This window comes from Cervus elaphus, chromosome 3 (assembly GCF_910594005.1).
Source record: "Cervus elaphus chromosome 3, mCerEla1.1, whole genome shotgun sequence".
Classification (NCBI taxonomy): domain Eukaryota; kingdom Metazoa; phylum Chordata; class Mammalia; order Artiodactyla; family Cervidae; genus Cervus; species Cervus elaphus.
The window spans coordinates 26571029-26597640 of record NC_057817.1 but is presented as its reverse complement, the minus strand read 5'-3'; the positions used below and the strand labels follow the sequence as shown (position 1 = coordinate 26597640).

At 52.4% G+C, this 26612-nt stretch overlaps 1 protein-coding gene and 1 non-coding gene across 6 annotated transcripts; one reads left to right on the top strand and one right to left on the bottom strand.

The window, feature by feature from the left end:
- Positions 1 to 1438: 1438 nt before the first annotated feature.
- On the bottom strand, positions 1439 to 17386 carry SP7 (Sp7 transcription factor). Of its 5 annotated transcripts, XM_043882752.1 has the most exons (5): positions 16710 to 17386; positions 10093 to 10202; positions 9518 to 9774; positions 9013 to 9080; positions 4226 to 4362 (listed from the first exon to the last, which is right to left on the bottom strand). In XM_043882752.1, exons 1-4 carry the CDS (start codon positions 17356 to 17358, stop codon positions 9014 to 9016), a joined length of 1083 nt encoding a protein of 360 aa, XP_043738687.1. In that variant the 5' UTR covers positions 17359 to 17386; the 3' UTR covers positions 4226 to 4362; position 9013. The 5 variants fall into 5 exon arrangements, with proteins under 5 accessions (XP_043738659.1, XP_043738667.1, XP_043738678.1 ...); XM_043882761.1 differs by lacking the exon at positions 9013 to 9080 and having other exon boundaries at positions 4178 to 4362; XM_043882724.1 differs by lacking the exons at positions 10093 to 10202; positions 16710 to 17386 and having other exon boundaries at positions 1439 to 4362; positions 9518 to 10051.
- Positions 17387 to 20449: 3063 nt separating this feature from the next.
- Positions 20450 to 20554, top strand: LOC122686442. The gene has a single exon (XR_006338776.1). It is a non-coding gene; the product is annotated as a small nucleolar RNA U13 (small nucleolar RNA).
- Positions 20555 to 26612: the final 6058 nt, after the last annotated feature.

Here is a 26612-nt window from a genome sequence, read left to right as displayed (position 1 = left end):
TGATTTTTCACAATTTGCAGAGTCTTGGGAGGTTAGTCCGGGCCTAGCGCACTCTCCACTAACTTCACCAGGGGGCGCGGTGGCCCCGGCGACACAGTGACTGAGACCCACAGTCCCGGGGGCTCAGAGCGCTCAGCAGGCGGTCTCCACGCACCGGCCCCTCCCTACGACCTGGGCGGGAAACCGAGGCAGCGCCCCGGCCGCTGCTCGAAACTTCTAAAATGGGCCTCCTACTTTGAGAGGCGGGAGGCATCACGGGAGCCTGGGTGCCTGGACCTCGGCCCGCCGCCCCTTCCCCGGGCCCGCCGAAGCCCGGAGCCCCGGCCCGAGGCCGGTAACCAGGCGCACATGGCCCGCCCGGCCCTGTTTGTCCTGGCAGCGCGCCGCCGCTATTTGAGGCGGTTTTTATCTCCCAGAAACCAGCAAAACCCCAAGCGGAGTCTAGAGAAGATGAAAGGGGCCGAGGGGCCGGGGAGGGGACGACCGCGAGGCTGCGGCGGGCGGGAGCTGGCACCGGACAGGCGGAGACCGGCAGGCGAGAAGGCCAGGCCCTGGGGGGTCCCGAGGAGCCGGCCCAGCGGGGTAGCGCCGAGCCCGGGGGTCCACTTCGGGCCGCCCCCTCTCGCCGCCGCGAGCCTCGGCGTCCCCCGCCCCTTTTCAGCCTCTCTTCCGCCGCGGCCCCCGGCCCGCGGGAGAGTCCTCGGAACTCCGATCCTTCTTCAAAGCGCCTTTGAAGCCCCGCGCCCCGCCCGAGGGCAGGAGATTTCGCACCTGGACGGGGGCGGGGTGGGAAGGGGGCCGCAGCTCCAGTTCGGCCGAATCGTCTCCTGGGACACGCCGACCCCTCCCCGCTGCAGCGCGGCGGGCCTCTCCCGAACCCCCGAGGGGTACCGGCGGACTGGGGCGCCGCCCGCAGTCGGGCCCAGGCCGGGGGAGCTGCGGGTGAGCCCCTCTGCCTGGCGGGGGAGCCCTAGGGGGCGGGGGCCGCACAAAGCCCTATTGTGGCTGGGGGCTGAACGCCACAGAGTGCCTTTTGTTCCGCCTCTAACTCCGTGGCGGGCACGACTGATTGCAGGCCCCGGGCCGGGGGCGGGTTACGTGCCAGGCGGGTCCGCCCGCGGGAGCCGCACTGCGCCGGGCTCTGGCCGCGCGATAGTCTGCACGGGGCCCGCGCGCGTCCCGGCTATTGCCGGGCCAGGTCCGCTTGTGCCGATCCCGAGGAAGAGCCGGGGAAGAAATCTCTTTGCCTTCCCAACTCCGCAGAGAGCTCTGGGCCGTCAAAAGCTGACCTCCGCCGCAAGGCCGGACAGCCGAAGTCCCGGGCGTAACGTGCAAACAGGCACGACAGGATGCCCCTGGTGACTCCCCGGGTTGCCAAGGAGAAATCTTGTGGCTCACCTTTCTCCCCTCCTTTTCCTCTTTTCTCAGCATGACAAAATTTAAAATCGAACTTTTATTTATTAAATTAAAAAAAAAAAAAAAGACTCCATGAGGGCTTGATCCCTTCCTTTCCACAATATTACCCTCTCCCCAAGCTCCGGCGGCTTTAACCCTTTAACTTGGGGCCTTGAGGGAGCAAGAAATAGAAAAGGAGGATCCAAAGTCACAGGAAAGGCATTCAAAGGCACGAAGCGGCTTTAAAAGTCACTGGAGGTGGAGTTGGGAGCATCGGAAGTCCCAGGTTGCCGGCCTGTGGATGCAACCCCAAGTCAGCTTGGGGACCTCTGTCCTCCTAGGTCTATAAATTCTTCTTTCTCATGACTTCTGGGCACCAGCCTATCACAGTGCCTTGCACAGAGTAGGCACTCAACAAATACTCGATTTTCTTGATCTGATCCCAGAGGAAGCCTTCCCCGCCTTTTCTCCAGGAGAGACACCTCCAAACTAATGTCCTCCTTGGGTTAGATGGGCTTCCCCAAAGAGCATGTCTAAGATGGCAGCTGCAAGCTCTGTTAAAGATGGCAACAAGGGATTAGCCTAATGGGGTCATGGTGTCAGGAGGGGCAGTGGAAGAACCTGCTCTGGGGTCAAGGAATCTGGAGTACATTCCAGTTCTTCCCTCCATAGGGCTTGAGTTTTCACAGCTTCTGGCCAGGGCTGGAAATATTAGGGATCCCTAGTTGTGAGATACCCCATCAACTCATTAACAGAGATCTAGCTAATTCACTCTATTAGCAGAGATTCTGTTAAGAGAAACACCATTAACTGAGACCCTGATAATAGAAGTTCTATTAACAAGATCTCCACTATCACTTTTTCTAGACAGAGATGCATTTGGCTAAAATTTCCATAGCAGAAATGGACCCCCTTCCCTCCCCAGCTCACTCTACCTGACCTGTCATCATAACTTAGATAAATAGAATTATTATTATTACTATTCATTTCTCTTGGAACATAGGGGTTAAATATACATGCCTGGGGGCAGCCTCCCTGACCCTGGGGTCACCCCATCTTTGGGATCAGATCCCCACCAGTCTGCCCCCTCTTGGCACCCTGCTCCCTGCCAGGTCACTTACCCCAATCCCCCAACTCTGGTCCCTAATGAAGAGGCCACCAGGGGGCAATAAATTATCATTATCATCATCATGACTGTGTTTGTAAAAAAAAACGCTCTGGAGCATAGAAGGCAGTGGACTACAAAGTTGAGAAGACTGGAGCCTGAAAGCTAAGGAATAGTGGTAAATAAGCTTGGGAGGCAGAAAAGATGCACATAAAGGAGTTAGTGAGATGGAGAAATGAAGTGTTGGGAGCCCAGATGGAGGGGAAGTGAGTTGGTGAGGTAAGAGCAGAGAGAGAAACTGAGCAGTGGTGAGGAAAGAGCTTCTGAAGCCCTGAGTGCAGAGATCAGGCACCAGGTGACGGCCTGAGATGAGAGTTTGCAGAAGGGTCTCATGCAAGGGGAGGAAGTAAGCCGAGGAGGCATGCAGGGCGATACCCAAGCCCAGAATGGGTGGGAAGAGGGGGAGATGGATAGAGTTGCAAAGGGCAACATGCATGGGGCAAAGGCGGTGAGGGGCAAGCAGTGGTCCACAGAGCCAGGAGAGGCTGGAAAGGCAGCCTCCGGTGGGCTGGAGACCTCCACCCGGCTCAGATCTCCAGCAGGTTGCTCTGCTCTGGGCTGCCTTCAGGGGCTTTTTCTGGGGGTGCAGGTGAGGCAGAAGGTCTGGGCGTCTGACTGGCCTCCTCTTCGACGGCGCTGCGGCCCTCCCCCAGCTCCTTGGGGCCGCTGGCTGGGGGTCCCGGACCTGGCTCGCCGTGGGTGCGTTGATGTTTGCTCAGGTGGTCGCTTCGGGTAAAGCGCTTGGAGCAGAGTAGGCAGGTGAACTTCTTCTCCCGGGTGTGAGTGCGCACGTGGCGCTCCAGCTCATCCGAACGGGTGAACCTCTTGCCACAGAAGAGCCAGTTGCAGACGAAAGGCCTCTCGCCCGTGTGCCAGCGCAAGTGGGCCTTCAGATGGGAGGCCTTGCCGTACACCTTGCCACAGCCCGGGATGTGGCAACTGTGGATCGGCTTCTTCCGCAGCCCGGCCGCGGCGGCGCCCAGGCGCTCCAGCTCCTGGCAGTTGGGGCAGTCGCAGGAGGAGCGCCCTGCCCCACTGCCCCCGTAGCCAGCACTGCCCCCTGTGCCTGCACCCCGAGGGGGTTTGGCTCCGCCGCTCCCCTCCAGCTGCCCACTGTTGCCCACCGCCTTAGGTTTATAGACATCCTGGGGCAAGACATGCTGGGGCCCTGGCTGCAGGAGGTGGGGAGCTGGATAGGGGGCTGGATTAAGGGGGGCAAAGTCGGACGGGTAGGTGGGCAGCTGGGGGTTCAGTGGAGGCTGAGCAGGGCCTGCAGGCAGTGTCCCTTGCAGCCCATCACCCTGGCCCTGCCCGCCACCGAGCCAGTTGCCCCCAGGATGCATGTCCCACCAAGGGGTAGGAGCATTGCCTGGGCCCGGTGAGATGCCTGCATGGATGCCTGCCTTGTACCAGGAGCCATAGGGGTGTGCCATGTCCAGAGAGGTGTAGACGCTGGGCAGGCAGTCAGAAGAGCTGTGCCCCTTGGGCACTAGGAGCCCAGGGTCCTGGGTGCCCGTGGGCCCTGGGAACGAGTGGGAAAAGGGAGGGTAGTCATTGGCATAGCCCGAGGTGGGTGCTGGAGGGCTGCCTGGGGGGGAGAGGAGCCCATTGGTGCTTGAGAAGGGGGCTGGGTAAGCATCCCCCATGGTTTTGGAGGCCGAAAGGTCACTGGTCACGGAGTATGGCTTCTTTGTGCCTGCTTTGCCCAGTGTCGTGGAGTCCCGCAGAGGGCTGGAGCTGCCAAATTTACTGCACGCCGCTGTCAGCATGGCCAGGGGGCTGGAGCCATAGTGAGCTTCCTCCTGTGGGGAAACAGAAGCATTGCTTAGGGGGAGAGAAGGAGATGTGCAGAAGGACTGCACACCCTGGAGACCTGGAGAACAGAAGAACAAAGGGGTGAGGAAGAGGTGAAGAGGAAGGTCAGGGAGGGGGGTGGGCAGTGAGGACTGGGACGCAGGGAAGAGCTCAGATAGTCTAGAAAAAGGGCAGAGGACCAAGACAGGGCCACTAACACCCAACCTAGCAGGCAGGAAGCATCACCCCCTGTGATGCTGGGGGTGTGCAAGGGCCTCTGAGGAACAGGAGATGCTTCTTAAATAGCTATGAGAAGAGCCGGGGATCAAGGCAGCACCTGGATGCAGTGAGTATTAGGGATCCTGACCCCTGGAAGTGGTTGGGAGCAGAGGCCATGGTGGGGGGGATTGGAGAGGAAAGATAAGGCTGAAAGAGCATGGAGAGAAGCAAAGTCTTAGGGGACCGTAGTTGCCCCCGTTCCAGGTTTTCCCAGCTTGACCCCTTATTCACTTCCTGTCTCTGCTTCATCTCCTGACTAAGGCAGTGGCCTAGTCACCCTAAAGCAGTGTCCTCATGTCCCTGGTAAGGAATCTCTTTCTCTTGGCAGGGACCCTGGGCCAGGGAGCAAGAGGAAGCGACGGCGGAGACACTGGGACATTGAGAGGGAACAGGGTTGCCGCCAAGCCAGGGCTGTGGCTGAGGCAAGAATGTCTTTCAAGCGGGCATTAGGCACCTCCTGCTTTGTGGAGCCAGCTGGTACCCCTCTGGGAGGGCTTGGAGAGCTGAAATCCTCACACCCCTCCAGGGCAGGGAATTGGATTGGCTCTGATGGTGGCTCACAGCCACACCCCTCCCTCTATGCCTCAGTGTCCCCTAACACATAGAGACCCCTCCAGCACAGTGAATGAGGGGAAATGTGTGTAGACGCAGGCCACAGGGGTCTTTTAGGAATACTGAATGCCCTTCATGCCCATCGTGCTGCTGCTACCAGACCAAGACCCCTGAGACCACCATCCCTCAGGAGCTCGCGGTACTCCTCCTTGGGTCAGCTCTGGGACATCCCAGAAGGAAATGATGCCCTCCTGAATCTCTGGCTGGAATGCATAGGCATCCACTACTGAGAATCCCACCAAAAACAAGTCAGAAGCTGACCTTGTATAGTCCCTTGACAGGGGCCCTCAACAACAACAACAAAAATGTACCTGGTACCTTCCCAATAAAACTGAAAAAGAACCCAAGAATCCAGGGTTCCCAGGCCAGCATTCTAGCTCCTAGCGCACAGTATGTGCCTGTGACACCAATCCTAAAGGTAGATCTGAGGTTTAAAGGCTTGCAGTGAGGGCTATGTGTGCAATGGCTAGCCTTGCACTGCTCCCAAATGGAAGCCTGCTGTTCTCCCTGCCCAATGACCTCTTTCTGAGGTCCTGATGACACCATGGACTCCCAAATTTGAACCATCAAAAGCATCCTCAAATCTGGCCATGGCAGAAGCCCTGCATCCTTCCCAGCCAGGGTGTTCCTGGAGCCTCTCACCTCCCAAGCGGAGAGTGGGTAAGGCAGGGCAGCTGCTGGGGCAGGAGGCAAATCCTAGTGGAAAGGAAAGGTCGAAACGTATTGTGCAAAGGAGAGGGGCAGAGACCTATAGAACCAGAGCAGAGGAGCCTGCAGGGTGAGAACCTGACCTCAAAGCCCCTGGTGGTGGGGGGTGATGGGGGGGAGTAAAAACATCGGGAGCTGGCCCACAGGGGCAGAAATGGGCAGGGAGGCAAAAGAGAAGAGAAGGAAAAAGCGACAAAAGGAGGGAGAGAGAGGAAAGCAGAATAAACAAAGAAAGAGAGGTGATGGAAAGAGACTGGGCAAGGAAGGCACAGGAAAGCAGAGAAAAGAAAGGAGGGGAAGAAAGAAAAGGGGGAGGTGGGGGAGGAAGGCAGATTTCCTACCTAAGAGAAAATCCCCATGGTGCTGGGCTCCAGAAAACCCCCAGACCAGGCCACTCCTCCCTCCTCCTCCCCCCTGACCACCCCCTCCCCCTCTGCCTGCCTGGCCCGGCTCCGTTGGTTTCCCTGCGGTCGGTTTATTTTTAAAAACGCCGACGCCGTCCCCCCCGCCCGGCCCTCACACTGTGGCCACAGGGGCCTCAGCCAAGCCCAGGGACCCCACCCAGCCATGGGGCGGGAAGGAGGGGTGAGAGAAGGCAAGCAGCCCCAGGCCAACAGGAGACCCCCGCCCTGGGGAACACAGGGCCCCAGGGCCCAGAGGGGCAGAGAAGGGGGAGCCGGGCACCAGACCGCTCAGAAGGTTCTGGAGGCCAAGAGCCAGGCACTTGGCTAAGGTTCATCGCAGCCTCAGTTTCCTTGTCCTGCTGCTTGGGCTCTCCCAAGAACTAGGGAGAGGATCCTGGTTAAGGATTCTAAATATGTGTGTGTGTGTGTCTCCATATGGGGGAGCCGGGGGCTGGAGCCCACCTTCAAGTTGTTTTTCCTCCTACTTCCACCCACATCCATTGAAAACAACGACAACCACACCAAAACAGGCTTTAAGTACTGAAGGGGGAATCTCTGGAGAAGGAACAAGATAAGGAGCTGTCCCAGCTCTCACTCTCACATGGGGAGGGGACTCCGCCCTCTTTCCCCTGACCTGGCACTGGAAGGCTCACTTGGACATCTGAGTGCTGACTGGCCAACTGAGGTCCCAGTTTCCAGTTGTCCACTTTCAGCCTCCTCCCAAATTGTTTAGTTCTTCCAGCTTCCAAGTCTCCATCCCCACTAGCCCCCATCCCCATTTCTCCCTCCTCCGTGATCCTCTGAATCTCACTCAGCCCAGGTGAGCCTCCTGTCAAGCTTCCCTCTCTGAACCCCCAAGTTCTTCTCACTGTCCAAGAGGACTTCCTGATGGGGGTGTAAGAAGAAGCTTGAGGGCCCAGGTGCCCCTCAAAATAGATCAAAGAGACAGAGGCTGGAAGCCTTGATGTTAGGGGCATCTCCAGCTTACAGGGAGTGAGGGACAAGAAAGCCCAGTTTCCAGGACACGCTCCTCTTGCCAATTGCTACCCCATGTCTTTCCAGCAGACCTCTGGCCCAGCCACTCCCGCAGGCCCCAGTGCCACGCTGGCAACTCTGGCATGAAGCCCATGCCCATTGACACGGCCCCTGCCTTGGGTGGACCCAGGATTTCCATGCACCTTAGTCCTCCAGCTTCCTCAAGACCAAGCACAACGTTTCAGTGATGGCTCAGTCGAGAGTCTCTCGGGGAGATGGTGGGGTGAGCAATCTGCCTCCTTGCAGCAGAGGGTAGACACAGCCCTTGAGGACCCCCAAGTAGGTCATGGTCTCTGCCCCACTGTCTCACATGCCATTCCCTCAAACTCAGTCACAGGTTCGCTATCCACCAGTCTTACACACACCATCCCCCACTTGGACTAACAGATACTCGGGTGACCCAGCTTGTACGCACACCTGTGCTCCCACAAAGCCAGCCACACGTGCAGGTGTGCTACTGTACATTCTGACACGTACATGCAGGCCAGTGAACACAGGTGTTAAGAGATTCCTGGTCCATCTCACACACACCTCTCCTGCAGGGCTGAGTGAGTCAGCTTGGACCTGAGATAGTGTACTGGGAGCAGACATGGGGCCTTCAGAGGGGCCCAAGAATCAGTGGTCAAGGCCACTGATGGGAGTTGATCTTTGGGGAGGGCTCTCTGGTCCCAAATTCCTATGGAGGGAGCCAGAAAGCAGAGGTGGTAACAGAGACACGGAGAACTCAGGACATTCAGACAGCCTCTGAGTGACTGTGAGTCCACCTTTCCAACTACGATGTGCCACGAGTCCCTCCAGAAGCCCTGGCAGAGTCAGCAGTTTCTCAAGCCCCCAAGCCCTGACCCCCATGGTACCCTAGTTCCCTCCATCCTCAGTGCCAGAGGCAAGGGATGCTGGGGTCCCAGCCTGGAGGGGAAGTGGCCCGGTCCGCCCTGGAGCCTCCCACTCCCAAAATAGAGCTGAGTTTGTCTTTGGCTGAAAGCTAAATATTTGTGAGCCGGGCAGGCGGCCTCAGACCCTGGCCCTCCTCCTTGGTTGCCTCTCAGACCTGGGCCCAGTTCCTCTGGTCAGCCCCCCCACATGCATGGACTGCCTTCTCCCTTCTCTCATTGCCCACCTCCTCTGCTACCAGCCCAGAAGCCCAGCCCCCTCCCCACCTACAAACCAGACAAGACACTGCTTAGGGTGAGTCCCAAGAGCCAGGACCCCCAAAGAACCATGTACTGACTGTTACCCGATGCCCACTCAGCCAGTCCTCTGGCCTGTTTCTCTCCCCCTGTTGCCTACCAGCTTATCTCTCTCCCACTCCTCTCTCTTCACTCCCCTCCCCTTCCTCTCTCCATCCCTCATCCACTCCTGAGTTGGTGTGCTTGGCTGACCTTAGGGGTCCATGCCTTCTTCTAACCTAATCCCCTCTGTCCTCCTCTGACTGCTCCGTGACCCTTTGCCCTGCTCTCTCTCCTCCCCTTTCTCCTGCCCCCTGCCCCTCACCCCTCCTCTGACCCCTGGAAGTGACAAGCACCACGGCAACTGTCTGTGTGAGTTAGAAGGTGGGAGTGGACAGGGATTAGGACCATTCAGATCGAGGCTGGTGTCCTGGGGGAAGGAGGGGGCAGTTACCTCAAGCAGGGAGGACGCCATCCTGAGGCTGGGGAACGGGTCCCAGGGAGCCAGGCAGATGGAGAGAGCTGAGCCGGAGAGAGGGAGAGGGAGAGGGAGGGAGAATGGGAGAATGGGAGAGAAGAGATCTAAAGTTAGAAGGGACTAGGGGGTGGGGGTGGGGGGGCTGCTCTCTGTCTGTAGGGATCCACCCTCTAATTACAGCTTTCCCAGCGGAGAAGGCTCCGGATCCAATGAGCAGGGCGAGAGAGGGAGGCAGAGGGTCCAAATTTCCTGCTCCATTTGCTGAGCTCCCCCAAAGAAGGGATCTGGGCGGGAGAGGAGAAACGGGGCTCCCAGGGAAGCAGGAGGGGGTAGGGACAGGGCAAGTTGTCAGGGCATGCCGGGGGGTGCTGAGGGTCTGGGCAGATGCAGGGTGGGCCCAGGTGCCCCACACCCTGCCCCCAGCCATCCCATAGGCAGCTGTGGGAATCCCTCCCAGACAGAGCTCCCGAGGGTCCTGTACCTGGGGGATAAGGGGCTGGGTGTCTTGAGTCTCTCCTCTCTGGAGGTCTGGCACTGGGAGTGCTGGCAAGGGGTCGCCTGAGGGTCCGGGGAGGGCTCCGCTCCTCTCCTAGGCCAGCTGCACTCCTGTTCCCACTCAGGCTCTGATCCTAGAATCCTACTCTGACTCCGGAGTCCTGGCTGCGGGTCCGCGGGTGGCGGCGGCGGCTGCTCCTGCTGCTGCTCTTGCTGCTGCTCCTGCCGCCGCCGCTGCTGCCGCTGAGGGAAGGAACAGGAGGGAAAAGGAACAAACCCCAAACCACTAATTAGAGATCCAGGGGGGGGATGGGGGATTGGGGACGACACTCACACAGAGAGACTGGAACACACTGACATCCACACTCATGGACAAACACAGGACGATAATACACGGGCACGTCCACGCGCGCCGGGCTCCCCACCGGGGCACGGCCACTGTCATGAATGAACAGAGACAAACTCACACACAGATGATCGCAGTGACATGGCTGGAGGCGCGCACGCCCCCCACACACGTCCGAGCTGACCACAGAGATGCCTGCTTCCCCAGTCACCCACCTCGAGAGACTGTGTGTTGTGAAAGTCAGGAGGGAGGGTGTGCTCTGGGGTTGAGGCTTTCTGCTGCCCAAGTATTTGAGGGTCACGGGGGGTAGGTTCCAGAGCAAGACCTGGAGGGAGGGACAGGGTGGGGAGGGCTTGGCACAGGCTTGGGGCTCCCCAGTCTTCCTCCCAGTATCTCAGTTTCAGTCTTGAGAAGTGACACCTAGGCCTACCTCCCTTTGTGGGGCAGAAGCTAGATCTTGCATATCTGAGAAAATTTAAGGCAGGCAGGAGTGAGGGTAGGAGGTAGAAAGTCACTGGGTCAGCTCATCCATGCCTGAGCCTGGCCTCTTTGGATCAATTCCCTTTCCCCCAAAGACAGACCCCAGACACCATCATTCCTTGCCAGTCACCAGCCCTAGGCCCTTCTTGGCCACACACATCCAATCTCCAACCTTTGATGGGTATTTCTCATGAGCGCTCATGCTCTCCTGGGAGTGGGTGCCGGGTTCCCTTTCTCTCTGTCATGCATCGATTCCCCCTGCAGCAGGAAGAATTGAAGTTAGAGCTTAGGCAGGACTTCCCAACTTTGACTTCTCATCAAAACGGGGAAGAAAAGAAAGTCAACCAGTTGGAAGAGGGGAATGCAAAAAAGTCTATGAATTGAAACTTGGACCCTGAGGTCAGTTTATGGGAGAGAGAGGACTGCGCAGCCAAGTGGAAGAACCAGCATCTCTCCCAGTGAGGGGCCCAGCCAGCCGAGGTTGTTTTGCAAGTTATTCCCCAACACACCCCTCTCCCCGGGCCAGCCCTGCCCAGCAGAGGAATGGAGCCTGGTCCTTCCCTGGTCTCCTTATTCCCCAGTCAGTCCCCTCACTTGCTCTTCCTGGGTGCCCACCTCCAGGCTCCTCAAGCTCTCCCAGCTCAGCTTCTCAAGGCAAAGTTGGGAAGGGGGCAGGAGCAGCTGGAAGTCCTGGGAGAGTTACCTGCAGTTTAACCAGCAGGTAGGGTCAATGTTTAGGGAAGGATCGTGGGGGAGTTAGGGTTTCCAGTCCCAGGATTTGACTTCTCCAACAGAACCCTGTAGACCCAACTTTTGAGGAGAGGGTTAGAGAAGCAAGGTGACTGGCAGACAAAGGAAAAGAAGGCAAAAGAAGAAACACAGAAAGACTGAGAGGCATACAGAGCAAATGAAACAATCCAATAAAATCAGAAGAGAAACTAGGGAAATAATAGGGAGAGAAGAGAGGAAAACACAAGACCAGAATGTGGCTTAAAAAAAAAAAAACAACAACAACACAGAACAGTAAAAAGGAAAAGAAATAGGCCCAGAGAAACAAAGATGAGGAGACAATGGCTTCGGAAGAACAGGACAGGGAGAACTGCAAGAGGCCTGGCCAGGTCCAGCGGAGGCAGAGGGTTAAAGCGGCTAGGCAGGTGGGGGGCGGGGATGAAGTATAAATAGTCCATAATTGTGTCCGATGATTACACGGGCCACCCCACCCGTCTGCCCAAGAGGAAGTGCCCGTGGTGGGGTGTCCCATGACCTCGAAGTCTCCCCCTGGTGGGGGCTGTTTCTAAGCCTGAGGTGCCAAATGGATTTCTGGGCCCCCTTCCCCAAACCCAGCTCAGAAGTTGGTGAGGAAAAGGGGAAGCTTTGGGCAAGTTACTACATCACCAGCAGAAAGCCATCCCGCTTTTAGATCAGGCAGGCAATTGAGGCAAAGGAGAAAAGTCTAGACTCCAGAGAAGAGAGGGTAGGTGAGTGAGGGGTTGGGGCTCCAACTAGATTGGGGAGGAAAGGAAGCAACTGAAAAGGAAAAGGAAGCAGGAGGAGAGGAGGTGTGGGGTTGAGGAGGGTAAGGGGAGACAGGTATGGTCAGCCTTCTCCACTTCCTTTGGGGATCTGGATCCCTAATCCTACGGGGGAGGAGCAGGAGTGCTAGGGAAGAGCAAGGAGCAGGGTCCCCGGAAGATGTGAGCCAGGGTCCCTGACGTGTCAACCCCAGTAGGATAATGCCTGGACACACAGCCCCCTCCCAAACGTCTGTGCTGAAACCAGGGCAGAGGGGCTGCCTGAAGCTCCCAGCTCCCTTCCCCAGGACCCCTCTGACTCCTTCCACACCCTTTTTAAGACAGTCCTGCAGTCCAGACCCTGCTATTCCTGGGCCCAGACACACACGCCCTTCCCAGCGCCCCCAGGGGCTGGGGTCAGCAACTGGGAGCCCTGACCAAGGACCTGCCTCCACTCTCTCAGGCCTCCCTCAGCCCGGCCTCCCAGGGGGTGGGGCAGCCCAGGCAGAGGCGCCATGTGGCAGGGGCGGGTAGAGGCTGCGGCTCTGGTCCTTCCAGTATAAACCCCCTAGGCATCTGGTTTCTATCCACCACCCCCCACCACCCTGGGGGCCCCTCAGCCTCCACCCATGGCCACCCAGACACTGAGCTCCAGAGATGGACGCCCCTGAAGGAAGGGGTGGGATGGTGCCTTTCTGATCTTTCAACCCCAGGACCGAGCTGAACCACAGGGACGCTCCCTTCCCTCCCTGCCTCCCTTCCCTAGAAGAAGCAGGGTGGGATTTCTAGGTTAGAGGGGGTTGAATCTGGAACCTGCCTCAGTTTTCTTTAGCTCGTTTTTGGAAAGGTCGGTGGGGGTGGGGTGAGTGGACCCTTGGGAGAGTGGGAGACTTCTATCTCCCTGCTCCTCAGGGAAGTGCTTCCTCCACCCCGCTACCTTCTGCCCACCCTGGGCTTCCTCTGAGAGCCCCAATCCAAAGGGACTCCTAACTCTTCTTTTGCTGTTGTCATGGGTTTGGCTACCCTAGAGAGAGTCACCAGCAAACAGCGAACAGAGTCCTGAGATACAGATCAATACGTTCTCTGATACAGACATAATGAGTCTGTATCACTTTCAGATATGCTCTTGCACACGCGATGAATTATGAACATACATACAGTCTGCAGGCATCCACACTGACACACACTGATATATATACATACATTGTACAGATGATGCTCACACCAAGACACTGACCCTAACCTCCAATCACAAAAATGCACACACTAGCACCTATACATGCCTATAGACCCAGTCACCTACAGAGACTCACACAGCCTCTCAGTACACACTTTTACATATGTGGCAAATATCACATATATATACACACACAGGTCTATCATCACAATCTTACAGCTCTAGAAATCTAGGGGATTTAGGAATTCTTCTTTGTATAAGAATCTGGACATAAGGATGATGTGGCAGGCACTGCCAGTCCTACAAATTATTGCCTGCAATTCCTACTAGTGTAGGAAACTTGCGGGTAACTTTGGGGACTTGCTTATCCTTTATCCTCCATATCCACCAGAAGTCAGAGACCCACATGGTCCCAGTAAACTCCCTGGCCCTGGGGAACCCCGGCATCCCCACCCCCACCTAGACCCCCCCCCTGCTCTGCGGCCCGCTGACTCATCTCTCCCTCTCTGGAGCTCCCCAACCACAGGGGCCTGGAAGAGAAGCTTGGAAAGTTGCGCTCACGTCCCGGGCCCCTAGTCTGGCCACTACCCACCCCCATGCACCCAGGCCCAACCCTTGTCTCCAGTGGATACACTAGTGACAGAGAACACAGGGGACAGGAAAGAAGGCACCCGGAGTCAGGAAAACAGAAAGACAAAGGGAAAGAGGGAGAACTGAGATGGTAGGGATACAGATCAGAGACCTTGAAGAATAGCTGCTAATCTGAGAGGGTCCTCCAAAAGTAACAGGGCTGATGACCTGAGAAATGTGCTCCTTGGGTGGGGGGAAGGTCCACTCATGACCTTGGGATGTGGACATTGCCCAATGCCTTGACATTCTGAGCTTAGGCTCAGGAAGCTTGGACAAGAGAATCCCATTGTGGGAGGCAAAGCTGAGGATACAGGGAAGAAGGGAAACTTTTAGGAAGCCAGCAGCCTCTGTATGTGTGTGCATGAGTGCTCAGCCGCTCAGTTGTGTCTGGCTCTTTGCGACCCCATGGACGCAGCCTGCCAGGCTCCTCTGTCCGTGGAATTTTCCAGGCAAGAATACTAGAGTGGGTTGCCACGCCCTCCTCCAGGGGATCTTCCCAACCCAGGGATTGAACCCACATCTCCTGGGGCTTCTCCATTGGCAGGTGGATTCTTTGCCACTGAGCCACCTGGGAAGCCCCAACCTCTCTATAGAAGGTTGCTTGAAAAAGGAGCTCCCCACACTAAGGTTCACATAAACATATTTACACGTCTGTGATATCTCAGTTCCCTCCCTCTCCACTGGATTCCAGTGCCTGGGTTACAAGGCAGGACTCCTCTTGCTGACTCTGGTTCCTCTCTGCTCTGAGCCTCAATCTCTTTAGTTGACATTTGAGCCCCAGGATAGGAGATAATACAGCAGTTCCAGGGGAGGCAGATCAAGAATCAGAAGAAATATGCTGGTAAGGCTAGAAAGGAGCAAGGATGAGAAGAGACAAAGAGGGAAGGGTAACACTGAGAGGCCTGATGATCCGGGAGTAAAGGAACCTGTACTGAGTAGGCATTTTGAAAGGCTCAGCGTAAAATTAAGATGCTGGCCAGGGACTTCCTTGGTGGTCCAGTGGTTAAGAATCTGCTTTCCAATGCAGGGTACATGAGTTCGATCCTTGGTTATGAAATTAAGATCCTGCATGCTGTAATGAAAAACCCCACAGGCCTCAACTAAGATCTGATGCAGTCAAATAAATATTTTTAAAAATTTAAAAAGACTCTGGTTATCACCAGCAAGTGCTTCTGTGTAAGAATGATACCCTGGAATCTGATACACAAAATATATTACTGTCTTTTAAAAAAATATTTCTTTATTTGACTGTGCCAGGCCTTAGTTGGTACACATGGAATCTTTGATCTCTGTTGTGGCATGCAAGATATCTTTAGTTGTGGCATGCAAAATCATAGTTGAAGCATGTGGGATCTAGTTCCCTGACCGGGGATCAAACCCAGGCCCCCTGAATTGGGAGCACCAAGTCTTAGCCACTGGACCACCAGCGAAGTCCCAAATATTACTGTCTTTAAACAAAGAGAACTTGAGGTTATAGAGTCCTGATCACATTTTCTATCCTTAGTGATGAGGCTGAACAACTCAAGGCAATGGTTCTTCAAAATCTTTGACATACTCCACCGCACTCCCCTTGATTTCTCTGACCTGCTTAAATTCTTCTTGGGAGAACAGTTTTTTTTTAATGCAGACTAGATCCAGGAACATTCATTCATTCAACAAATGCTTAGCAAGCACCTACTTTGAACCAGGCATAGCAGGACTAGACTTAGGCTTGCAATCACAAATGAGACAGACCCAGTCTTTTACCACACAAACCTACAACCAACCTAAAGAGTGGGAAGTATCTTAAGAGAGTAAGTACCGGATGTCATTAGAGAACAAAAAAAAAATGAATCTAAACCAGTGTTGGGAGAATCACGGAAGGTTTCCTGGAAGCAGGGATGCACAGGTAAAGAAACTGAAGAAAGAAAAATAAAAGAAGAAACTGAAGGATGAAAAGGAGTCAATCAGGTGAAGAGAGGAAAAGTGTTATATGCAAGGGGAAGAGTGTATGCAAAGGCCCAGAAGTCTGAGGGATTAATGACATTTTGAGGAGCTGAAAGTTGAGTGCAACTAGAGTATGAAGATTAGGGGCTGATGGAGAAGGTCTCATCAACTGTGCAAGGGACCTGAGCCAGATGCTCAGGGCAACATATGGGAATATTTGTATTTTCGAAAGATGACCCTGGCTGCAGAGGAGAGAATGGAATAGGGACTTAGAGCCAAGCAGTTCTGGGCAGATCAACCACTTACTATGGTGTAAGGTTGGGCACACTGTTTAACCTTTGATGCCTTGGATTCTTCTTCTTTAGAATGGGGAAACTTAATACAGCAACCTCCCAGGGTTGTTATAAGGATTAGGAATAATACGTGTGGAACTCTTACCACAGGGCTTGGCACTTGTTCCAAGTGGTAGCTGTTCCATAAATGGTGCCTAATAGTATTGTCAGAGTTTGGAGGAGGGCAAAATCAGAGGCAAGACCAGTTGACCACGGCAGTCCAGGCAAGAGGTGAGAAGGTGTGGCCCGCAGCAGCAGAGGGCATGAGGAAAAGTCAATGGAAAGGTGATGTTTAAGGAGCTGGTATAGAGAGAACATGGTGAAAGATCAGCTATGAGAAGTGAGGGAGACCAAGCAATCAAGGATGACTGCTCTTGCTAAGTGTGTTGGTGTGGGCACATGCACACAGGCCATGTGAGCATGTGAGAGGTACCTATTCAATTCTGAGGGTGGCCCTTGAGAGCCAGCCACTGTGCCTGGTCCACAGAGTGAAGGGCCATGCTGCATCTGAGGACCTGCTTCCAGCCTCCCAGAAGGGTCCCCAATACACACTCAGCCCTAGCCTCTCTTTATTTTTCTTTTCACCCATCCCTGTCCCCCGACCCCCCAACAACCCCCTTCAACCTGTCCTCACCCAGCCACCCCTGTTCTCCTCTCCTATAGCAGGAACTCTCTGTAAGTTTAGAGTCTGCACAGGCCACCCTTCTCCATCCTTCGTTTCTCCACTGCCCGGGTTAATGAGAGTCCTTGAGGCTCAGCCATACTTCCCCACGCACCCGCAGTCGGACGCCCCCCGCTGGATCCCCGAGCAAGCACCGCTTGACTTTCTCGGCGGGACGGGTGAGGGCGAGCGAGCGGTAGAGCCGAGGCAAGTCTGGTGGTCTCAGCCCCATCTCCAGCTGCTGCGCGGATGGGTGCCTCTGGACCGGCAGATCGCGAGGCATGGGGCCCCCCCGGCCGTGCCTCAGTGTCCCCGCGCTCGGCTGGGAGGCGGAGGGGCGGGCCGGCAGGGGGGCGAGGGGCGGGGCGCGGGCGGGGCCGGCCGGGCCGGGCGCCCGGGCAGGAGGCAGCTGCATATCTGCGGTCCCGACCACAATTGCTGGGAGTCGCGTCCCGGAGACTGGCGGCGCTGACTCTGCCCGCTGCGGCCGCCGCGCCGATTAGAGCCCGAGAGGGAGCGCCAACCCGGGGGAAGGGGGGAGGCGGCGGCGGCGGGGAGCTCTGTGTGCCCCTTTCCCCTCCGCCCCAGCCAGCGCCCCCCGCTGCCACGCCCAGACCTCTCTCAGTGGCCTGAACCTGGGACCGGAGTCCTGCCTTCCCAACCCAGGCGTCCTCCTCTGGACCCTGCAGGGCCCAAGATCCTGAAGGCGCTAACATCCCGTTGACCCCAGGCTGCCAGCCTTTCGTGCCCTTTCTCTTCCCCATCCACCCACACAAAGAGGAGCCTGAGTCTCAGGACTTCTACCCCCCCTTTCCCCGCTTCCCACAAGCACTCTCTAGGCAAAAGAAGTTCCAAGTGAAGAATGGGTCAGAGACTCGAAAGGACCGGCATTCAGGGGCCAGAGCACCCCCTGCTGGCTGGCCCGAAGCCCCTGCCCCTCCCCCTCCAGCTGTGACCTCCAGCTGTGGTGGTTGGGAAGAGCTGGCCTCTTTGATCTAGGAGCGTGGCCACCCCCTCCAGGCGCCCCATTAACCTCCATTATCCCAATTAGGCAGCCCTCCCAGTCCTGGATCCAAGCTTCAAAGCCCCTTCAGTGAGGAGAAGGGGCTGAAGCTTACGCCCCCCAACCCCACCCCATCAAGCTACACCACTTTCAGACAAGACCCAGGTGTTCTGGTCCCCAGCTTTGGGTACAGGCTAGCAGGGCCCGAAAAGGGGTCTTCGTCTCCCAGGCACCAACCAGATCTCAATCCTTAAACTTCACTATGAAGAGATAAAGGAACCCTCTTGCGGATTCTCAGTTTTCTTACACATTTAGGTGGCAGCATCCAGGTTCCTGGCTGACCTGAGCTTCCCATCAATTTATCCTGCTGTATCCAATGGAGAGGGAAGCCAAGAGCCACCCCCTCCTCCCTTAATCCTATCTCAACACTCTCCCCCTCCCTCCTGGAACAATTTCCGCTGGGGGAGCCGGAGCAGGGCCCAGCACAGTGGCCGCTTCCTGGAACATTTTCCTGTATCCGAAACCGCGGCTCCCTCCCCAGGGACCCACTGATCAAGGCCAGATGGGAGCAAGGATGGGGGAGGAGGAGAGGGAGCCAGGCTCTCACCATCACCCCCTCCCAACACACATGCACACCACAGGGAGCCCTTGCCCCGACACACAAAGGCACACACCGCATGCCACCATCACACACCCATGGGCATTCATGGCAACACTGACAGCCACAAGGGCCAGGTCTTAGAAGGAGGTGTACATAGAAGTCAAATAAGTACATTCAACACACACATGGATGATCACACACACTCCCTCTCTCCTTCCACTCCCTTACTCCTCTGAAGTCTCCTTGGCCCTGGGCCTTCCCTGCCATCTAAGAGACCTTAGGAATCCAAGAATACTGGATAGCAGAGCAGGCAGGCCTCATGTAACAGAGGTTAGGGCACAGACTGAGACATCCTACCCTGCTAGACAGCACCCACCACCTCATTCCATTTCTGGATGTTTTTCAGGCCTGACCCCTCTTTCCAGGGTCTCGAGAACTGGGGTAGAGGAAGACTGCAATGCTCCCCCTCAGTGCTACCCTCCAAGCATCTTCTAGGTACTTCCAAATCCTTGCAGAAGAAGCATGTGATATCCAGTGGACTCAGTCATGGCAGCCAAGAGATAAAGAGAGGGCAAGGAGGTGCAGCTCCAGGAGCTTCAGGAGCCTGGGGACCTGGGCACCTGTGGCTGGAAAAGGGGAGCCATTCCCTCCTCCAGGGGACCTTCCCCACCCAGGGATCAAACCCAGGTCTCTTGCATTGTAGGCAGATTCTTTACCATCTGAGCCACCAAGGAAGCCCCAGGTTGAGATGTGTCCCTGCGTGGGCACAAACCACCAATCTTTCGGTTAATAGCCAGGCGTGCTAACTGATTGTGTGTACAGTATAGTGATTCACAGTTTTTAAAGGTTATACTACACTTACAGTCATTATAATATATTTGCCATATTCCCAATATATTCTTGTAACTTACTTCATAAGTAAGTAAACTACCTAATGGACTTCCCAGGTGGTGCTAGTGGTAAAGAACCTGCCTGCCAATGCAGATTAGACATAAAAGATATGGGTTCAATCCCTGGGTTGGAAAGAGCCCTTGGAGGAGGGCATGGCAACCCACTTAAGTATTCTTGCTTAGAGAATCCCATGGACAAAGGAGCCTGGTGGGCTGCAGTCCATAGGATCGCACAGAGTTGACATGTCTGAAGCAACTTAGCACACATGCACAAACTACATAATAGTTTTTACTTCTTAATCCCCTACCCCTGTATTGCCACTCCCTGCTTCCCTCTCCCCACTGGTATCCACTAGTTTGTTCTCTGTATCATTTTTGTTATATTCAACTCAGCCCATTCTTTAGCCTTACCCTCTTCTGCCGACTGCCTGGTTCAAGAGCCTAATTGTTACATCCTATGTGTTTGTCTTTTGCTAAGAAGGGTACAGATTTGGGCATGGATACAATATGGGACAGAGCATTGGAAAAGTTGAGGATGGAGATACATTGTCTGCTGTTTCTGGGACATCTCATTGGTTTAAGGAAAATATCTGAAGCTGCAAAATTCCTGAAATGCTAGAGTACAGTGGAAGAAGATGAGGGAATGTGATAATTGTAGGAAGAATCAAAGCTCATCAGCCTGGCCAAAAGTCATTAAGTTCTTTCCTCAGTCTTGAGGCCTAGTTAGAAGGCATATCCTCAGGCTCACCTGAGGAGGGTATGCTTCAAGCCATCTTTATTCACTTGTTTAATGGTTTACCTCTAGACTATCTAGAAGTCCTCTATTTGGTATAGCTACTATCTTCCATCTACCTATTTAACCTGCAACTTCTTGCTCTTGTTCAGCGGCTAAGTTGTGTCCAATTCTCTGTGAGCCCATGGACCAGCACACCAGGCTCCTCTGTCTTTCACTGTCTCCCTGAGTTTGCTTGAATTTTTGCCCATTGAGTCAGTGATGCTATCTAACCATTTCATCCTCTTGCTCTAGCTCCAGTAATAAAAGCCTACTCATCAATTTAGTAGTTGGTAGGATTTATTGAGTGGACTCTTGGGTGAAATATTATAGAGAAAATGCTACATAGAACCTTTAGTGCTTGCACTTTAGCATCTTAACAACCTAGGTAGGGCAAAAGAAAAAAAGGTGAAAAAACATGGGACCATGTTTGAAAGCATAGATGACCCACTTTCCTCATTTTCCTCACTTGAAAATAAACAAATTTGGCTACATCTAACTGAGAAACACTGACTTCAGTGAGCACTAAGTTTCCTTTCCGATTCATCTTGGGAATGCTAGAATAGGCCTTTAATAATACAAGGCATTGATCCTTTTGTAGTTCATGAGCATGATGATTGGGTGTTCACACTGCTGCGTGACATGTGCCTCCCTCCAAACCTTGTTACGACATTGGCACATTACCTGTCTGACGTGAAAATAATAATAATAATACAAGGCATTAATAGAGAGGGGAGATCAGGATGGGGGGGGACACGTGTATACCTATGGCCGATTCATGTTGATGTATAGCAAAAAACCATTACAATATTGTATAATTATCCTCCAATTTAAAGAAATAAATTTTTAAAAAGTCATTAATAAAGAGCATGTTAACATGTTAAATAAGAAAAGTCATATCATCAATTTAATAGATGCTAAGAAGACATTTGGCGAAATTAAAAATGGCTATTGTTAAAAAAATTTTTTTTTTTAATTTTTTAAGAAAGAGTAAAAATTCTCCAAAAAATTTGTTTTTAAAAAGCAAAATGACAGTTTTTTAAAAAAAAAACAACTGTGCAGAATGTGGGATCTTAGGTCCCTGACCAGGGATCAAACCCACACCCCTTGCACTGGAAAATTTGGAATCTGAACCACTGGACCACCAGGAAAAGTCCCCCCAAATGACTATTCTTTCCTTTTTTTTTTTTGTCCCCACCCCATGACTATTCTTTTTTTTTTTTATGCAATTGCCTGTTTATTTGGTGGCACCAGTTTTGCTTTTTTTTTTTTTATGCAATTGCCTGTTTATTTGGTGGCACCAGTTTTGCTTTTTTTTTTTATGCAATTGGACTATTCTTTAAAAAAAAAAAAAAACTTTATCTGGCTGCACTGGGTGTCAGTTGCAGGCCTTAGACTCTCTAGTTGTGGCACGCTGCCTCTGGAACGCTCAGGCTCAGGAGTTGGGGTACCCAGGCTTAGGTGCTCCTTGACACATGGAATCTTCCCAGGCCAGGGATCAAACCGGTGTCCCCTGCATTGCAAGGCGGATTCTTAACCACTGGACCACCAGGGAAGTCCCTGAAAAATGACTGTTCTTAATAAAATCCACTTGAAAAAAAATCATATTCAACAAATGGTGGGGATTATTAGTATCTTGGTTCCTTCTAGCTCTAAAGTTCTAGGGGTTTGAAATCCTTTCTTGTAACTGAGATCAGGTTTCTTGGAGTGGAGAGGGAGGGTTCTGACTTGCAAAGAGAAAAACTAAAGATGCAGAGAGATAGGCAGGTAGGTATTAAACACCCAGATAGACTGTGACCAAGTAGAGATGGTCTCCCAAGTGTCCTGACAACAGGCCAGCCAAGGTTGCATTTCAGTTAAAGATTAAAAAAAAAAAATCATTAGTTATTATCTTTTATTATATCCTGGGGCTTCCCAGGTGGCGCAGTGGTAAAGAATCTTCCTGCCAATGTAGGAGACACAAGAGATTTGGGTTTGATCCCTGGGTCCGGAAGACTCTTTGGAGTAAGAAATGGGAAACTAATCCAATATTCTTGCCAGGAAAATTCCATGGACAGAGGATCTTGGTGGGCTACAGTTCATGGGGTCACAAAGAGTCAGACATGACTGAGCAACTGAGTGCACACAGACTTATCACCTCCCAGGGACTGTGGGGTCCCAGGAAAGACAAATATGTGTAAAATACAAAAACCCTCACCTTCGAGTAGCTCGCAGGCTTAAATTAGGAAGATTCTCTTTTTTGAAGCGGGGTCTGTAGTGTGCTACTTAGTACCTAGTAATACCCAGTAGTGCTTAGTACACAGGGCAGCAAAGCAGGGACACTAAAATAAATGGAAATTTTGAGATAATTTGTCATTTTAAAAATAAAAGCATTAAAGTAGTCATCAAAAGAGAAGTCAGAATTTTGTGTCACATCTTTACTTGCACTTAGTATTTTCTTGTATCTTGAAGCTATTTTACTAGAGATGTACACCGGACCATAATCTTTTTGGATCTTATGATCTTTAAAAGTCTTAACTCCGCCCAAGTCAGTGCAGTGTGTTCTGCAAATGGGAAGGGATTCCAGAGAAAGAAAGACCCTTGGTGGTAAGGGAAGTGTGCAGTAGCTTCTAGACTTTTTCAGACAAGACTTCTAGATCCTAAGATCTGAAAGAAGAGGGATCAAGTTTGCTCAGTACCACCAGGTGGCAGGAGTGAGTTGCCCGATGACTCGATCTAGCCCCCGCTCTCCAGGGCTTGTTCACACCGCCAGAGCACTGGCACTTTTTGCAGATGACAACAGCAGAGCCGCCAGTGCCAAGGTAAGGGCTGGAGTGAGAAGAATCCTCAGAGGGTTATGGTACTGGTTCTGTACCTTCCCCACCAGTCTTGACTCAGAGAAGGCAAGACCCTTGTCAAAGGTCTAAAAGTGTCCAGACTCCTAGGCCAGAATTCAGCAAGCAGGGGTCTATTTTTTGCAGCCCCCACCAGCCTTCCAGCCTTTCACAGACATTCCCTGAGCATCTACTATGTGCCAGATATGTGCTAGAAGTGTCCACAATAGCATTTTACAAGAAATGTGCAATCTAGTAGAAGAAAACCTGGTAAACATCCTATGATATGGAGGCAGTCTGGGGTAGTAAAAGCATGCTGTCTTAAAAGTCAGACAGAAAAAAAAAAAAAAAAGTCAGAGTTAGGTGTGAATTCAAGTTCCACCACTTGCTAGTTGCGCAAATTCTGTGAGCCTCAGTCTGCCTGTCTGTAAAATGGGAGTAAATGACTCTCATAGATGACCCAAAAGATGTTATATAAAAATCCACAGCCTAAATTTTTTTTTAATAGAAGGAATAAAATTCACTGTCTGCCACATAGCTGATGGGGCTTTCCAGGTGGTGCTAGTGGTAAAGAATCTGGCTGCCAAGACAGGAGACACAAGAGACATGGGTTCGATCCCTGAGTCGGGCAGATCCCCTTGAGAAGGAAATGGCAACCCACTCAGCATTCTTGCCTGGGAAATTCCAAGGACCGGAGGAGCCTGGTGGGCTACAGTCCATGGGGTCACAAAGAATCGGACATGACTAAGCACTCACTACTCACATAACTGTTATTATCAGTGCTAAACACTAGGGAAACAGTACCCAGCTTACTCTTGAGGAGACTTTCTACCCAGAGGTCACCACCCAGAGAAGGTGACCTCTGGGTAGAAAGTTGAAGGATGAGTGGAAGAGTTAGAGAGTAAGGGGGGAAAAGAGGTATCAGTGGGTGGGGATAGAGGGAGATTCCCAGAGAAGGAGTGGATGGACAAACTGGGAGGATGAACGCACACTCTAGTTTACCAGCAACTGGGACACGGAAAAGGGTTACTGTCTAGAGTTCGGGCTGGTGTAATCTGGATTCTCTCCAGGAATCAACATGCATTTAGTGAGTACCTACTCTGAGCCTCTTTCAAACATTGTTCAGCTCAGTTCAGTTCAGTCGCTCAGTTGTGTCCGACTCTTTTTGACCCCATGGACAGCAGCACACCAGGCTTCCCTGTCCATCACCAACTCCCAGAGTTTGCTCAAACTCATGTCCATTGAGATGGTGACGCCATCCAACCATCTTATCCTCTGTTGTCCCCAAACATTTCGAACACTGTAAGAGATAACAAAGATAAATGAAAAATAAATAAATAAATAAAGGCCTGACCTCTTATCTCATGAAGCCTACAGAGGTTGAGGAGATAAATGGGCAGGGCCCCATACTTCCTGCTCTAAACCTTGCTAGTCTGACCCTCCTTACCTCTGGCCTTCTCATTCATGATACCCAATCAACACCGAGTCCATCTGTGGTGGACTGCCCACTCCTTACTACACATATTTTTTTTCCCCATACCATGAGGCATGTGGGATGTTAGTTCCCCCACCAGGGAAGGAACCTGCACTCCCTGCAATGGAAGTACGGAGTCTTAACCACTGGGCCGCTGAGGAAGTCCCTAACACCCACATTTTTACACCACTCCTCTCAAGTCTCAGACAGTAAAGAGTCTCCCTGCAGTGTGAGAGACCCTGATTCGATCCCTGATCCCTGTGTTGGGAAGATCCCCTGGAGAAGGAAATGGCAACCCACTCCAGTATTCTTGCCTGGAGAATCCTATGGATGGAGGAGCCTAGCAGGCTACAGTCCGTGGGGTCACAAAGAGTTTGACACTACTGAGTGATTTCACTTTCACTTTCACTTTCTCAAGACTAGCTAAAATAAGCGTAATGCTTACTGTGAGGAGAGGAAAAAAAAAGACAGTCTATCGATAAAATTGGTTTCACAGTTCTTTCCAGGCTATAGTGGCACTTCCCCTGCAGCAACTCATTTGATATTTACAAATACCTTATCAATTAGGTAAGTATTGTTCCGTTTCTCCCTGCCGCCCGGGCCCCCCCCCGCCACACTTTTGTCTTTTTTTTGGTGGCGCCACAAGCAAGGATCTTAGTTCCCTAACAGGGGTTGAAACATGCCTCGGGCCATGGATGTGCAGAATCTTAACCACTGGATCTCCATGGAAGTTTCAGCCACATTTTTATTTCAGAACTATCACCATGAGAAAATATTGCCAGGAACAAAAGGGAACATGTGAAAAAAAAAAAAAAAGGGAACATGTGTGAGGATATTAATGAAAGCCTTTTGGTATTGGGAAGCTGTTTTCTCTATCCCTAAGAGAAGCCTGTGCAACAGAAGTGATGAACTAGATATATCTGTTGTAACATGGATAAATATTAACATGTGTGTGATAAAAGTAAAACAATTACACTTAGAGCACAATTAAATTCTACATGCAAATTAAACACATCCACAAAACAAACATGTATATATATTCCAGGACAAAGAAGTACATTAGAGTGATGCTTATAAGGGGGAGGGAGAGGGCTTAGGAATGAAGAAAAAATATGAAAAAAAATAAAATGGAGAGGGGTCTTTTATGAACTCAAATGATGACAGTGTTAACCTAAAACAATAAAATAGTTATTTTACCACCAAAATAGGTTTGTTCTGAAACAGCAAAGAATTGCAATTCAGGACAAGCAATCTATGGTGGCCTGCAATCTATGGTGACCCACAGGTAACTACAGAGGAGAGGACCCCTACTTTATAGAGAGGGCCTGTTACAAAGAGTCTATTGAGGGACGCTGGGAGTTGAGTGCTGTGGCTTGTCATTGGCTGAGCTGTTGCTGGGCAAGGAGAAACTCTTCCTCCTGCTGATAATAGTAAGTGATAGGGTATGAGAGCTCCCTCTTCTCACTTCCAGACTCCATTTTGAATGAGGTTTCTCTTTATTAACTGTCACAATAGTGTACTACTGAAAAAACATGCACCTCAAATGGGACTTGAACCCAGAGGCCGGAACTCAAACCCAGCCAGAACACAGGCTGAGTGGGAGGATTATTCCAGTTAGTTCAGGGAAGGGGCGGAGATTTCTAGGAATCGGGCCACCACCCACTTGTGGCCTTTCATGGTTGGCCTCAGAGCTGTCATGCCACTGGTGGGTGTGTCATTTAGCATATGCTAAAAGGTATTACATATGGAAAAAACCCTGATGCTGGCAAAAATTGAGGGCAGGAGAAGGGGGCAACAGAAGGTGAGATGGTTGGATGGCATCACTGACTCAATGGACATGAGTCTGAGCAAACTCCAGGAGATAGTGAAGGACCAGGAAGCCTGGTGTGCTGCAGTTCATGGGACTGCAAAGAGTCCAACACGACTGAACGACAAGAACAACAAAGGTATTACAATGAGCGTATAATGAGGCCTAAGGTCTACTGGATGTTACATCTTCTGTTATCTTGAACCTCTTTGGTTCTAATCGATCTTGAAGAAACTACAGTGAGCAGTCCTGAAGAGAGATCTCAGTTCCACTACAGTGTTCTTGCCTGGAGAATCCCAGGGACCGGGGAGCCTGGTGGGCTGCCGTCTATGGAGTTGCACAGAGTCGGACACGACTGAAGCAACTTAGCAGCAGCAGCAGCCTCAATGAAAACCAGGAATCCTAGCTACTAAACCACCAAGGGCTAGAGGCTAGAAGCAAAGTGGCCCCAGCTCTTTCCCCTGTTTGAAAGCAAAAATGTTTCAAGCAGGCAAAAATTGTAAAAACTTCATCATTAGAGACACATTACAAGTGTGAGAACACACTAAAAAGAAGATTGTTTTATTTAAGTAAAAAGCAAGGCAGTAATACACATCCAGAGAGAAATGTATGGGCATCCTGTCTGATGAGGTGGAGTGCAGTAAAGAGGTGATTTATT

What these genes read in the sequence shown, in the direction of transcription:
- SP7 (XM_043882724.1), bottom strand. Translation starts at nt 9,033, where the DNA reads ATGGCGTCCTCCCTGCTTGAG. An exon ending in TGGCGTCCTCCCTGCTTGAG is followed by an intron (nt 4,363 to 9,012) that starts GTAACTGCCCCC and finishes GTTTCCCCACAG; the next exon opens with GAGGAAGCTCACTATGGCTC.